Below are 15207 nucleotides of genomic sequence, written 5' to 3' on the forward strand. Positions count from 1 at the left end.
CTGCCAACTCTCCTGACCTGAACCCCATAGAGAATCTGTGGGATATTGTGAAGAGAAAGTTGAGAGACGCAAGACCCAACACTCTGGATGAGCTTAAGGCCGCTATCGAAGGATCCTGGGCCTCCATAACACCTCAGCAGTGCCACAGGCTGATTGCCTCCATGCCACGCCGCATTGAAGCAGTCATTTCTGCAAAAGGATTCCCGACCAAGTATTGACTATTGAGTGCATAACTGAACATAATTATTTGAAGGTTGACCTTTTTTTGTATTAAAAACACTTCTTTTATTGGTCGGATGAAATATGCAAATTTTTTGAGACAGGAATTTTGGGTTTTCATGAGCTGTATGCCAAAATCATCAGTATTAAAACAATAAAAGACCTGAAATATTTCAGTTGGTGCGCAATATCCTTACATTATGGAAAATAATGAACTTTATCACAATATGCAAATTTTTTTAGAATGACCTGTATATAAAATCATCATTTATGGGCTACTTTCAATTAGGAGGTGGCTGTCCCAAACCCTAAATTTCAACTTGTGAAAATGATATTGAAAAAAATTTAGCAAATTTTTCCATTCTTGTTTTAAAATATATATATTTTTGTGGGTTTTTTTTAAATAATGGTTTGATTTTTCTGGTTTAGAGGAAACTATCTCCATAAATAGTTTAATCACATGGTGACGGTTCACACTGCGTTTGTTTTCTTACTGTGTGTGTTTTAACGCATCACTGGAGATTTATCTTGTGGATTTTTTGTTTGTTATTTGGACTTACTATATTTAAACTATAATACTTTGTTTGTAGACTGAACTACGAAAGGGTATTTTGGTCTTTAATGTTTCGGTTTTCGGAGTCATTCAGCGCCTCCTGGTGGAAGAATCGGAGTGTTTGCTGCTCAATGCGACACTCGCATGGGCCGTACGGTAGATGTTTACTACAGTTCTGAACACGTTTGCGGCAGCAACATGGCAGTGGACAGCGTGAGGATCTTTTGTAAACAAATGCGAAATTCATATATGTCTGTTTAATATTTAGTGTTTAGGTAATTATAATATGAGTAGTTATTATTACAAGCACATGACTACATTTCTATTGCACTACAGTGCCGAGAATATCGTGTAATTTGTCTGAGCAAAGTTTATTTTCGATACATGAAGGATTTACCTTATTAATCATTTGGTCAACAATTTATGTTCTGCTTTTCTAATTAAGTAGATTATAAAATAACATAATTTTTTCTTGTGTTTCTGTTTCTGAACATGACATGTTTCTGATATTCCATGCTATTTTTCGTTAGGAATAATACTACATGGCTTGGTAGAATTCCAATGTAGAATGCGGTCTGTTATTTATGATATCAGACACACTGTTGCTGAAAAACAGAGCGTTGCCATGGACGCAATTCAGAGACGGAACGGACTATTTTCTTTAGCGAAAGCAATACAATCGTTTTAAATCGATAAACTCCTTTTTAAATCAATATTTTGTGTTAAATTATTGATTTATTTGGTAGGTAGCCATGTAATAAGCGGGATAATGTATAGCGAGGCGGTTGTTAAATAGCGAATACAAACCCTTCGCGTCGGCTCATAATCTGTCGGGGTGGCATTCGCTATAACAACCGCCTCTCTATACATTATCCCTTACATATTTCTTCGACTGTAGATTAAATAAAGATGCTGTCAGAAGTGCATTATTTCAGTTTTTAGTTTTATTTATTTTCATTATATTGTTCCCAGAGCATAAGGTCATTTTATTCATCAGTCAGTTAAATTTGTTTTAGACAAACATGAAGATCGGTTGTTATTTAAACATTAATTTCTATATTATGCTGACTTTTTTTTTTTACATTACTTGGTTACAGTTTCTTCAAATTTTGGTTGATATTGAAAATTGAAAATTCACATTTATCCTCCAGAACTCATTCTAACAACTTAATATGTTTTAATATTTCAGACTCGATGGAAGTGAAAGAGCAATGACAAGAACTGCAGTTAAAGGTGATGATGCTGTAGTTTGTTTCAGTCTGTTGACACCAATAAAACGATTTAATGTGCCAATTTACTGAAGATCTCAGAGATCACCATAATGAATGAGCTGAAAACAGGGAACTTTTGGAGACAAAGAGGTTTTTCAGCTGCTCAGTTTAACATGATGTTCCTGTACTTTTTAAATGCAGATTGGATAAAAACACAGTGATCACAGTTCACACCTGCAGTGAAGCCCCTCCCACAACAATTCACCAATACATACTGGGAATATTCCCATCATCCTACAAGAGAAGCACAAACTCCAGGAGTAGCAGCTGAAATCTGTGTGACTGTTAAAGATGGAGTTTATTAAAGAGGAGATTGAAGACATGAGAGATCCAGAACCATCCAGAATAAAACATGAAGATACTGAGGAACAAATAGGTTGGTGTCCATTCTTGATTCTTCATTGTTGATGCTTTGGTAGATGTGAATTAATAAGCAGTATATGGATGATAAATGATCGAGAAATACATCCAAATGATCATAAACTCGTATATAGCAGTTGGCAAACATATTTTTACTATATTGACAAGTGAATGACAGAACAAAAAATTAAAGACCTGATCTCTGTTGCTCTCTGCTATTTAATAAGCGTGTAGCATCCAGTCAATATTGAGAAGGCCAGAACTGATGGTTAAATTACTTTTATTGCTTTCCTTGTCATCAACCAACGTAAGAGCTGTGTGAAACACAAATAAACCATGCATTACCATCACATTTCGAACGTTACACAGCTCATTACATTAGTTTCAATACGATAGCATCACCAAATTATACATTTTACGATAAACATTTCAAGTAGGCTAGCTCAAATATATTTCTCATTAACTCTACAAACCTTGTTCCCCAATTGACCGAAGCTAAACCTTGTAATTTAACTGTTTGTAACCGTGAACCTTTTCAGACTTTCCTTTCGTCCTTTCCGCCGTTTTCCAGATTCATTTGCGTCACTACACTTCCGGTTCCTTTGGTTATCAAAATAAAAGCCCGATACCGTAATAATAAACCCTTATAATAATAATAATAAACCCTTAAAAATAGTGCTTAACTACTCTGTTGGCTTTTACACTCCCACCAAATTATTTGCTGTTACACACATAAAAACACAAATAATTTCTTCAAGTTACTTAACCAGAATACAGAAATAACCTTGTAAACATGTTACAACTGTTACTTCAACATTTCAATACACTTAAGCATTGTACATTTACCTTTCACAATCTTCTAGTAGCAGAACTAACTTATGTACTACATATGGGTTCTACTACAGACATTTTGTTCACACGTTGACCCCTTTTGGTAAGATTTCTGTCTGTAAAGCCTATTTTGACCTTTCTGACAAGTTTCCACTGTGATCGTGGTTGCATTTCATCCTTGTCCATTACTATGTCGCCTATCTGCATTTTTCTTTTAGGCTTGTGCCATCTTTGTCTGACATTATATTCTGCAAGTACTCCCTTTTCCATCTGCTCCAAAACTGTTCGAGCAAGTACTGTACTTGACGCCATCGTTTTTGTGCATACAAGTCCTCCTTGACGTACTGTCCTGGGGGAGGCAGAGGAATTGAGGTTTTCATTGTGACAAGATGATTTGGAGATAGCGGCTCCAAACTGTTTGGATCATTGAGACTGTCTGTTGTAAGGGGGCGGCTGTTTACTATAGCAGCTGCTTCATACAAGAAGGTTCTGAGTGAAGAGTCGGTGAGTCGACCTGGTGTGAGAGCCAATGTTGCATTAAGAACGTTTCTCACAGTCCGTATCTGTCGTTCCCATACTCCACCTGCGTGACTAGCATGAGGTGTGTTTAGGACAAAGTCGCATTGTTTTTCTGCAAGAAAGGTTGTCAGTTTGTCAGTGTCAATTTCGCCTTGTGCTGCATTCAGTTCGATTTTTGGCACCTACGAAGTTAGTACCCTGATCGCATTTTATTTGTCTGACAGAGCATCTTAGAGCAATGAAGCATCTGAGTCCATTTATAAAGGCCTCCGTTGATAGATCCTCTAACATTTCAACATGAATTGCACGTGAATAAAAGCATGTGAAAAGGAGGCCATACCTTTTATATTCTTTCCTTGCTTGTTTGGTCAGGAACGGTCCAAAAACGTCCATACCACAGTATGTGAAAGGCGGAGAGTGTTCAATTCTTTCTGTGGGTAAGTCTCTCATTTTTTGTCCTTCCACAGGTCTCCTTTGTTTCCGACAAAACACTCACTGGCGAATGTAGGATGCAACCGTTTGACTCAACTTTGGGATCCAATAGCCATTGGATCGTATCTCATTCATTGTGAAGCCCTTTCCCTGATGATTGACCCTTTCGTGGCAGTGGGCAATTATCAGTTTTGTGACGTGATGTTCTCTGGGAATGATTGTTGGATGTTTAAATGAGCTGGAAAGAGATGAGTGATGGAGCCTTCCTCCCACCTTAAGCACATTGTCCTTGTCTAAGAGAACATCCAAGTTGTACATTTTGTTGTTCTTTGGAAGTTGTTTGCCTTTGTTTAATGTCTCTATTTCGTTTTGATATGCTTGTCTTTGTACGTCTTTGATTATCACCATTTCTGTGTTTTGTCTTTCAGTTACAGTTGTGAGTGTCTTTGATTTGTCTTTGAGCAGGTATCGTCTGAGACGTCCGACTGCGCTGACTGCACGGGACCAGGATGAGAACTTTGTGAGCCGGTCACTAAGGCTTGTATGTTCAATCGTTTCTGTGTTTAGTGTCTGTACCTTTCTCACCTCTTGGTCTCCTACTGTAAGTACAATGGTCTCTTTTGTTGGAAGCTGTATTTTCTTTTCCCACAGGAAGTGAGGGCCTGTGAACCAACTAGATGAAAGCAGTTCATTTACAGATGTGCCCCTGGATGCCATATCTGCTGGGTTTTCGCTGGTAGGCACATAAAACCATTGTTGCGGTGAGGTACTGTTGTGGATTTTCTGCACTCTATTAGCAACAAACGTGTGAAACCGTCTCGCATCGTTGTTTATGGAACCTAGAGTGACCTTTGAGTCTGTCCAGAAGAACTCCTCAACATTGTCATAGAGCAGTTCCTCTCTTAGCGTGTTACTTACAGCGACTGATACTGCGGCTGCGGTAAGCTCTAACCTTGGGATCGTGTTGACCTTTGTTGGAGAGACGTGTGCTTTGCCCATGATGAAGGTACAGTAGACATCTTCCCTTTTGTTTGTAAGTCTGAGATAAGAACACTGTCCATATCCTGTGGTGCTTGCATCGGAAAAGTGGTGTATTTCTCTTTTTATCACTTCTCCAAAATCTGCAGGAACATAACATCTGCTGATTTGCACGGTTTTTAGATTGTGTAGATCTCCTTTCCAGCACTCCCACCGTGGCTTAAGATGCTCAGGTAGCGGGTCGTCCCAGTCTGTTCCTTGGTGACACATTTCTTGAAGAATCCCCTTTCCCTTGAGCACATAGGGAGCAATGAAGCCAAGGGGGTCGTATATTGCTGCGACTGTGGACAAGATGCCACGTCTCGTTGGTGGTTGGTCTTTTAGTGGGATGTTAAATGTAAAGCAATCCTTCTCCACATTCCAATAAATGCCAAGTGCTCTTTCTGTCTGTATTTCATTAAAAGTCAAGTCCTTAGTTCTTGTATCTGTTGCATGCTCTGAAGCTGGAATGCTTTTTAAAACTTCAGAGTTGTTGGACATGAATTTGTGTAACCTTAGTCCACCCTTTGCACATAGTTCACATGCTTCCTTTGCCAGTCGTACAGCATCCTTTACTGTCGCTGCGCTGGTGACTCCGTCGTCTACATAGAAGTCTCTTGCTATGAACTGTGAGCCAACTGGATATACAGAACTGTTCTCTTTGGCTAAATGTTTGAGTCCATAGTTCGCACAGCCGGGTGATGAAACGGCGCCAAAGAGGTGTACTGTCATCCTGTACGCTTGTGGTTGGCTGTTCATATCTCCGTCTTTCCACCATACGAAGCGCAAGTAGTTTCGATCATTTTCTTTGACTTGGAACTGGTGGAACATTTTTTCAATGTCGCACATGAGAGCTACTTGGTACTTTCTGAAGCGCACAAGCACACCAGTTAGGTTGTTGATCATGTCAGGACCGTTCAATAAATACTCATTAAGACAGGTGCCCTTGTGTTTTGCAGAGCAGTCGAAGACTACGCGCAACCTCTCAGGTTTCTTGGGATGATAGATGCCGTGGTGCGGTATGTACCATGTCTCTCCGGGCGGTCCATTATCATCAATCTTTTCAGCATCACCTCTTTTGATGATGTCGCTCATGTATTTCATGTATTCCTTTTTGTATTTTTCATTTTTCAGGAATTTGCGTTTGAGCTGGTTTAGCCTGGTTTCAGCGAGTTGTCTGTTATCTGGCATTTGTGGTCTTTCTTTAAATGGTAATGGCATTTCAAAATGTCCATTTTCAGTTTGTGTTATGCCTTGCTCAAGTTTCTGAAGGAATACTAAGTCTTCTTGCGACACAGTCTTTTCATTCCCATCAGTCTCTTTGAAATCTCTCTCCAAAGCACGTATTGCATCTGCCGGAGTGGAGGGAGGGATTTCTTTAACAGTGATTCGGTGACAGAGACTGCTCGCCGAATCTGTTTCATTGCATGGTGTCGAGTTGCCAACTATGCTCCATCCCAAATCAGTGTGAATGGCATAAGGCTCGTTTTCTTTGCCTAAGATTACTTGTTTGGGTGCGAGAGCTCTAGGACAAGTATAACCTATGAGGAGACTTACTTCACAACTGAGGAGTGGAGGGACCTCGTCCACGATCGGCAGCAAATGACTCCACTGTTTGGCTGTTTCACATGTAGGTATGTGTTCTCTGTTAGCAGGTATGTAATCCTTGGTGTATGCAGTGGGAAGCTTTATGACTGTGGCTGAGTTATAACCTCTCACTAAGAGATCAGACACCTTTCCACTGGTTACAACTGTATTTCTACCCATCATAGTAGTTAGTTTCAGCTTTACTGGACAAACATCTGCCTGCAGCTCATGTGTGACATCCTGATCAATGAATACAGTGTCGCTCTGTGTGTCTAATAACGCATAGACCAGTTTTTCCTTGAGTGGGTTAGTGGTAGTTGACAGCCACACTGGAACTATCATTGAGGTGCTGACTGACTGTTCAGATCTGGCAACATTAAGTGACATGGCTGTTGCTGTTTCAGGTGAGGTACCTTGAGCTGCATTGTTTGTGCTCACACGTGTTTCTCTTTGCAGATCGCTCCTGTAATTTTCATCGTGAAGACATGTCGGGTGTCGCTTTGTGCAAGTCTCACAAGTGAGGCGCCGTTTGCAGTCCTTAGCACTGTGTCCTTGTTTTAGACAGCCATAACAAAGTCTATTGTCTTTCACATGCTTCTTTCTGTTTTCTAGAGACATTTTCAAGAGGTAGGGGCACTTGTGGAGTTGATGGGTGCCCTGGCACATTGTGCATGGAGAGCTGTTAAGTGTTTTTGTTATTTTCCTTTTATCACTTTGTTCAGTTGTGTTTGTGTTAAATACACTTGCCTTGTTTCTTTTGATTTCCTTTGTGTTCCTTCTGTCGCTGTTTGTTTCAGTGCAGCGAAGCGCATAAATGGAGGTGACTGGGTTGCAGGCGACTTCAGCTTCTACTGAGAGGAAGGAGGCAAAAGCAATAAAACTTGGAAACTCACCGCCCTCCATTAAAGTCTTTATTACCTGCCTGTTCCATCTCGCGTTTATCCAGTCTGGTAGTTTGTGCAACAGTTTTTGGTTTTCTTCTCTGTCATTGAGTATTTGTAGACCCTTTACATGAGGCATTGCAAGCATGCATGCATTTATGAAATCTGCAAATGCCCTTAGTCCATCAGCATCTCTAGACTGCACTTTAGGCCAGTTTGATAGCCTTTCTCTAAATGCCTTCTGAATCACGAACGGCTGGCCGTACCTTTGATTTAGTTTGTTCCAAGCGTCCTTGTAAGCCTCTTCATCGTTTCTAAAGAAAGTCCCTTCAAGGCATTTTCGAGCTGGACCCGCTACATATCTTTTCAAATAGTACAACTTGTCTGCCGCTGAGATGTCCCTTTGTTCAATCAGTGATATGAACGTGGATTTCCATTCAATAAAGCTTATGGGTTCACCACTAAACACTGTTGGTTCCGGCGTGGGAAGTCTGTTCAGTTTAATGCTGTCCTGCACTGCTTGAGCTAGTTGAGTGACACTAGGGGGAGCTGTTTGCACAGGAATGAAAGAGAGTGCTGGTGTGGGCTGTTTGGGTGTGAAGTATGGGCTCACCTGTTCACCTTTAATTGACCGTACATCATCCACCTGTGATAACTCTCTGTCATATGCTTCAAACCTGGCTCGAGCTGCTTTCATGTCCTTTTGTGCTTTCAAGCGTTCCAACTCTGATGTTTGAGCTGCCATTTGTTTCCTGTGTTCCTCCTCTAGAGCTTTTATCTTTTCCTGTTGTCTTTGTTCCTCTAGTACGATCTCATATTCAGCCTCCTTTGCAGCTAGCTCTGCCGCTGCATCGGCTCGTTTTGCTGTGAGCTGTGAAGCTGAGGACCGTTGGCTGCGATTTGATGCTGCGGTTGAGCCATATATGGACTGGGCGTCGTCATGCTCTAAAAGTCCACGTAAACGAGTTCTTTCGCGCTCTGCATCAAAATCCTCATCAACACCACTTAATCTTTCCAGAATTATCCTTACGATGTCATGAGTTATTGCATCACATGCATCAATTTTTCTCCTTATGTCAGATGGTGGTGCCATTTGGTTTCTTATTTCTGAATATAACCTTGATACATAATCTCTCCTTTGCTCTATTATGTCTGCAAGTTCTGACATCTCCTTGTCTGTGATATCTTCTTGTTTCGCGTACCTGTGTTTTCCATTGTTCATAAAGAGTTATTAGTCTTTTTCCCTCTTTCTCATTTCTTCCCTTTGGAATTTTATCATCTTTTCCGTGTGTACTTTAACTCTTTCAGAACGTCTTGGCAGCTCTGACATGCTCTGAACTTTGTCTTGAAGCTCTGTTAAGATTTGTTCTTTACATGTGATCGAATCTTTAATGTTTTGTCTATCCTCACTTTCGTCTTTAAGTGAGTCTTTTAAATCTTGAATTTCTTGTTGTAAATTTGTGATCTGTTCATTTATGTCCATTTGACTTACTGAAGCAGCCTGTGATTCTTCCATTTTGAGCACTTTTCATTGAATCTTTTTATTTTCTGACCAACTTCCGCTGGACGTACTGGGTATTGCCGTTGAATCTTGTAGCCCCGTTGTGCAGCGTGTGGCGATGGTCAAGCTCTTACTGTAGCATCCAGTCAATATTGAGAAGGCCAGAACTGATGGTTAAATTACTTTTATTGCTTTCCTTGTCATCAACCAACGTAAGAGCTGTGTGAAACACAAATAAACCATGCATTACCATCACATTTCGAACGTTACACAGCTCATTACATTAGTTTCAATACGATAGCATCACCAAATTATACATTTTACGATAAATATTTCAAGTAGGCTAGCTCAAATATATTTCTAATTAACTCTACAAACCTTGTTCCCCAATTGACCGAAGCTAAACCTTGTAATTTAACTGTTTGTAACCGTGAACCTTTTCAGACTTTCCTTTCGTCCTTTCCGCCGTTTCCAGATTCATTTGCGTCACTACACTTCCGGTTCCTTTGGTTATCAAAATAAAAGCCCGATACCGTAATAATAAACCCTTATAGCGTAGCTATAATAAAAATAGTGCTTAACTACTCTGTTGGCTTTTACAAAGGGTTCACTTGAACTGATTCTAACTGTATTTCTGTGTATTTTAGACCAGGTGAAAGTGAAAGAGGAAAGACAAGAACTGAATGAAGTGGAGGAGGAACATCGTAACTTTACAATTCAAAGAACAAAAGCCAAAAAGACGCACACCTGCACTCAGTGTGGAAAGAGTTTCTCACAGAAAGGAACCCTTAACGTACACAGGAGAATTCACACTGGAGAGAAACCGTATACATGCACTCAGTGTGGAAAGAGTTATTCTCAAGCATCAGGTCTCAGTCATCATCTGCTCATTCACTCTGGAGAAAAAATATTTAACTGTGATCAGTGTGGTAAAGATTTTATTTCATCATCAAATCTAAAATCACACCTAAAAGTTCATTCAGATGAGAAGCCTTATGTGTGTTCTCTCTGTGGAAAGAGTTTTTCATGGCTGGACAGTTTTAAACAGCACCAAAAAACACATAATGAAGTGAGAGATTATATGTGCTGTGACTGTGGGAAGAGCTTTACTACATCTCGTGATCTGAAACAGCATCAAAGAATTCACACTGGAGAAAAACCTTACAAGTGCTCATATTGTGATAAGAGTTTCACTCGGTCTGCACACCTGGAATCACACGAGCGAGTTCATACTGGAGAGAAGCCGTACTACTGTTCTCAGTGTGGGAAGAGTTTCACCCAATCATGTAGTCTAGGTAGGCATATTAGAAAGCATTGTTCTTTGTCACAGTGAGCAAATGTTTTGTTAGATTCACATAAAGTAAATGTGTAGTTAGTTAACTAATAAACTAGTGTTGCTGTGAAATGCCACAAGATTTGTGTGTGTTTTTTTGTTTTTTTTATCCCTTTATTTAAATTTTCATGAAGACAACCCACATGCACAATGCCACCAAAACAGTAACTATACAGAAGTACGTCTAAATATACTTTCTAAGCAGTACCATTGTACATGTTACATTAAACTAGGTACTTACAGCTTTTAAATTAAAACCTCCCTCCCCCCTCCCCCCACAATATTGCAATGATTGTAGAAGGTGTCTTCAAGTGCTCTACAAACAAAAACATTTTGTAAATGGGCAAAGAATAAACATATACAGTCTTTTATCCTAGTGAATGGCAATAACAGAAATTAAAATAACATATAAAGCTTGTTCAGTCCATCTGTAAGAATTTTCTTATTGGTTCCCAAATTTTAATGAAAATAGATAATTTGTCTTTTAATACAAATCTCAATTCTTCCAAGTACAACGTATTTCCCAGTTCCCTAGCCAACATCTCAAAGGTGGGGACAGAATCTGCTTTCCACATTTGTAAAATAAGTCTTTTTGCCAACATCATACACAGCGAAATGGCCTGTGTCTGATATTTATTACAAAAAGCATTCTCTGCTCCTAAAAGTCCAGTGCAAGGCTCAGGCTCCAACTCAATAGAATTTGCTTCAGAAATAAATTTAAATATACATTCCCAAAATGGCTGAATTTTACTACATGACCATAAAGAATGAAACAGTGTGCCTTCTGACACTTTACACTTATTACATAGTGGAGAAATCGTGGGATATATTTTATGAAGTTTTGACTTAGAATAATGAAGCCTATGAATTACCTTGAACTGAATCAAATTGTGTCTAGCATTCACAGAGCATGTATGTATGTTTCTCAAGCATGCATCCCACACGTTTTCATGAATGTTAAAACCAATTTCCTCCTCCCAGTCATGTTTTATTTTTTCTGTGCTACTGTCCACATTTTCTAGCAGTAATTTGTAAAAGTTAGACACACTACCATTCATACCAGGATGTACATTAACGATTCTCTCTAAGGTGGGATTCAAATTCAAAACTTCAAAGTTTGGAATGTGCTTTCTAACAAAGTCTCTAACTTGCAAATAACGGAAGAAATGTGCAGAAACAAGAGCATAGCTTTGTTTTAGCTGTTCAAAAGAGCTAAATGTACCTTCTCTATAAAGATCCTGAATTGTTACTATACCCATGTGTTTCCATTGAAAAAAGAGCTTATCATGTAACCCCGGAGGAAAAGCATGATTATTACAAATTGGAGTGTCCAGATATATATCTGGAATTTTCAAAAATACTTTAATTTGTTTCCATACTTTAATTAAATTAGAGATAACTATGTTTCCGTTGATACTCTTGACGTCAATTTTAATGGGACTATTAAGCAAAGCAGTTAATGAAGTCTTATTACAGCAAGCTTCTTCAATTGCTAACCATTCTGGCTTGTCAACTAACTCCACCAATCCGGATTTCCTCCACCATGCTAAAGTACATAAATTAGCTGCCCAATAATAATATTTAAAATTGGGAAGCCCAAATCCTCCTTGATCCTTAAGTTTATTTAGATGCTTCTTGTTAATCCTAGCAGTCTTGTTGGCCCATATGAAGCTGGTTATAATAGATTCTAGCTGTTTAAAATGATAAAGGGGAATAAAGAAAGGAATACATTGAAATACATACAAAAATCTTGGAAGTACGACCATTTTTATAGCGTTTATCCTGCCTACCATGGACATGGGGAGTGTCTTCCAAAAAATTATATTATCTTTAAGCTGATCAATTTTCTTTTTCCAATTCAATTTTAATAACGTTTCAGGGTTTTTAGTGATCAACATACCCAAAAAGGAGTTGTTTGCAATTTTAAATTTGGTACTGGCTAAAAATGTTTTATCTAGATCGTCAGAGACTGGCATTAATTCACTTTTTTCCCAATTTATCGTGAATCCGGAAAGACTGCCAAATTTTTCGATAAGCTCAAGTAATGGTGGAATAGACATTTCAGGGTTAGAAATGTACAATATAATATCGTCCGCATACAGCGAAAGATGTTGGGGTCTGCCCTTGATCATAATAGGCGCTATGTTAAGATGTTGCCGGATCCTTGCTGCCAATGGTTCCATCGATATGGCGAACAAAAAAGGAGATAGGGGGCATCCCTGTCGTGTGCCACGAGATAACTGAAATGGATTTGAAATGTCTTGGTTAGTAATAACAGAAGCTACTGGATGCGCATAAAACATTTCAATCCATTTAACAAATTCTGAACCGAATCCAAATTTCTTTAGTACAGCAATCATATATTTCCACTCTAACTGGTCAAAGGCTCGTTGAGCGTCTAGTGAAATTACACATGTCTTTACGTTTTTTTTGTTATAAATTATGTTAAATAGCCGCCTCAAATTAAAATATAAATGCCTATTGGGCATAAAACCAGTCTGGTCCTGATGAATGTATAAGTGTCTCTCCACTTGTTTATGTCTGATGAAGGGCTTGGGCCCGAAACGTTACACGAGGTGAGCAACTATTAAACTCGCTTAGGAGCATCTTCTGGTGTGCGGACTCATTGTTTACTTTTGCAAATATCTGTCCGTCCAGCACCCAGTTTTATTACTCTGGATGTGCGTGCTGCACTTCTTGAACTCTATTACCTGATGAATTATTGAACAAATGTACTTTTTCAGCCTATTCGCAAGAATTTTGCTTATAATCTTAGATTCAATGGGAATAAGAGAAATCGGTCGATAGGAAGACATCCTCTGTTTATCCCGTCCTGGTTTTGGAATTAATACTATACTCGCTCTGTACATTGTTGGCGGAAATTTACATTGTGTTGTTGCATTTTTAATCAATCTTTGGATTATAGGTACAAGATTATTCCTGAATTTTTTTAAGAATTCAGCACTAAAGCCATCAGGTCCGGCCGATTTATTATTAGGTAACTGTGATATTACTTCATTTATTTCTTCCAGTGTGATTTCTTTGTCTAAAAATTGTTTTGCTTCAGTGCTAAGAATGGGAAGGTCCAAATCAGAAAATAAATCTTCTATTACTTCCGAGCTTGTTTCACATTTTGATTCATAGACTTCTCTATAGAAATCAGCAAAGCAACAATTAATTTCCTTAGGATCAACAATCATCTTCCCATTATCCGACTTTATTTTATGTATTGCACGAGTTGCCTGAGAATGCTTTAATTGGCGTGCAAGTAGTTTTGGGGGTTTATCACCTATTTCAAACTGCCTTTGCCTAATATACATGAGTTGTCTTGAAATATTCTTAGAAATAATCGAGTTATATTCGCTTCGCAGCGCAACTATTTTCTTAAGTATAGTCTCACAACTGGTTGATCTGTATTCCATCTCTAAATTTGTTATTTGTGTGTCAATATTATTCAATTTGGCTCTATTCTCTCTATTCTTTGCAGTTTGATATGCTATAATATCACCTCTGATGACTGCCTTCATTGCCTCCCACAGGACAGAGTCAGATACATCTCCTTTATCATTGTTTTCTAAAAATAATGTAAACTTGTTAGAAATGTATTCCCACAATTTGACATCATTTAATAACATATTATCAAATTTCCAGGCATAATTTCCTCTACTAAATTGTATTCTTAAATGAAGAGAAACAGGGGCATGGTCTGATAATAATCTATTATGATATTGAGTTGAAACTACACATTGCAACAATCTTGAATCTATTAGGAAAAAGTCAATTCTTGAATATGTTTTATGGACTGAGGAGTAGAATGAAAAGTCATGATCATTGGGATGCAAAGCTCTCCAGCAATCGATTAGATTTAACTTTTGCATGTAATTGCTTAGTACACCAGCCGATTTATTTGTTGTGGTTCGGCGGGGATGCGTGTCTAGCCTAGCATTTAACACGCAATTATAATCACCTGCTATGATGACTCGTGAATGCATAAAGTCAGGTATGATTTTAAAGACATTTTCAAAAAATGAAGGGTCATCGAAGTTAGGACTTCGAGTATGTCGCGAACCCGCGCTTCTCGTCCGCTCAGCCGAACTCGCACATCACTTCAGCCTCGACGAACCCGAGTCAAGTGAGTCAAGTGCCGCCGAGTCAAGTGAGACCGCGCTTCCCGAGTCAAGTGAGTCAATTGCCGCCGAGTCAAGCGAGTCAAGTGCCGCCGAGTCAAGCGAGTCAAGTGCCGCCGAGTCAAGTGAGTCTACCGAGTCTACTGAGTCAAGTGAGTCTACCGAGTCTACTGAGTCTACTGAGTCAAGTGAGTCTACCGAGTCTACTGAGTCAAGTGAGTCTACTGAGTCAAGTGAGTCTACCGAGTCTACTGAGTCAAGTGAGTCTACCGAGTCTACTGAGTCAAGTGAGTCCGAGTCTACTGAGTCAAGTGAGTCAAGTACGTCCAGTAGTGAATCAAGCCCAGTGAAGCATCGTCGCAGAAGGAGGAGGAGGACTCGTTTACTTCGCCAGGCTACGGAGGGCGTTCCCAGTCTCCTCGCCCTGCCGGCCCCGCCTTTGCGCCTCGCCCTGCCGGTCCCGCCTCTGCGCCTCGCCCTGCCGGCCCCGCCTCTGCGCCTCGTCCTGCCTGCGCCCTTCAAGCTCCGGGAGGCCTGCCCGGAACCCATTTACCACCTGGAGGTTCCTCCCGAGGA

At 39.6% G+C, this 15207-nt stretch overlaps 1 protein-coding gene across 1 annotated transcript; it reads left to right on the top strand.

Moving 5' to 3' along the window:
* The first annotated feature begins 2261 nt into the window (after positions 1 to 2261).
* LOC130097305 (gastrula zinc finger protein XlCGF7.1-like) lies at positions 2262 to 10504 on the top strand. The gene is made up of 2 exons (XM_056264104.1): positions 2262 to 2419; positions 9819 to 10504. Exons 1-2 carry the CDS (start codon positions 2335 to 2337, stop codon positions 10502 to 10504), a joined length of 771 nt encoding a protein of 256 aa, XP_056120079.1. The 5' UTR covers positions 2262 to 2334.
* Positions 10505 to 15207: the final 4703 nt, after the last annotated feature.

This window comes from Rhinichthys klamathensis, unplaced genomic scaffold (genome assembly GCF_029890125.1).
Source record: "Rhinichthys klamathensis goyatoka isolate OS25496 unplaced genomic scaffold, OSU_Roscu_1.1 h1tg000216l_1, whole genome shotgun sequence".
Classification (NCBI taxonomy): Eukaryota; Metazoa; Chordata; class Actinopteri; order Cypriniformes; family Leuciscidae; genus Rhinichthys; species Rhinichthys klamathensis.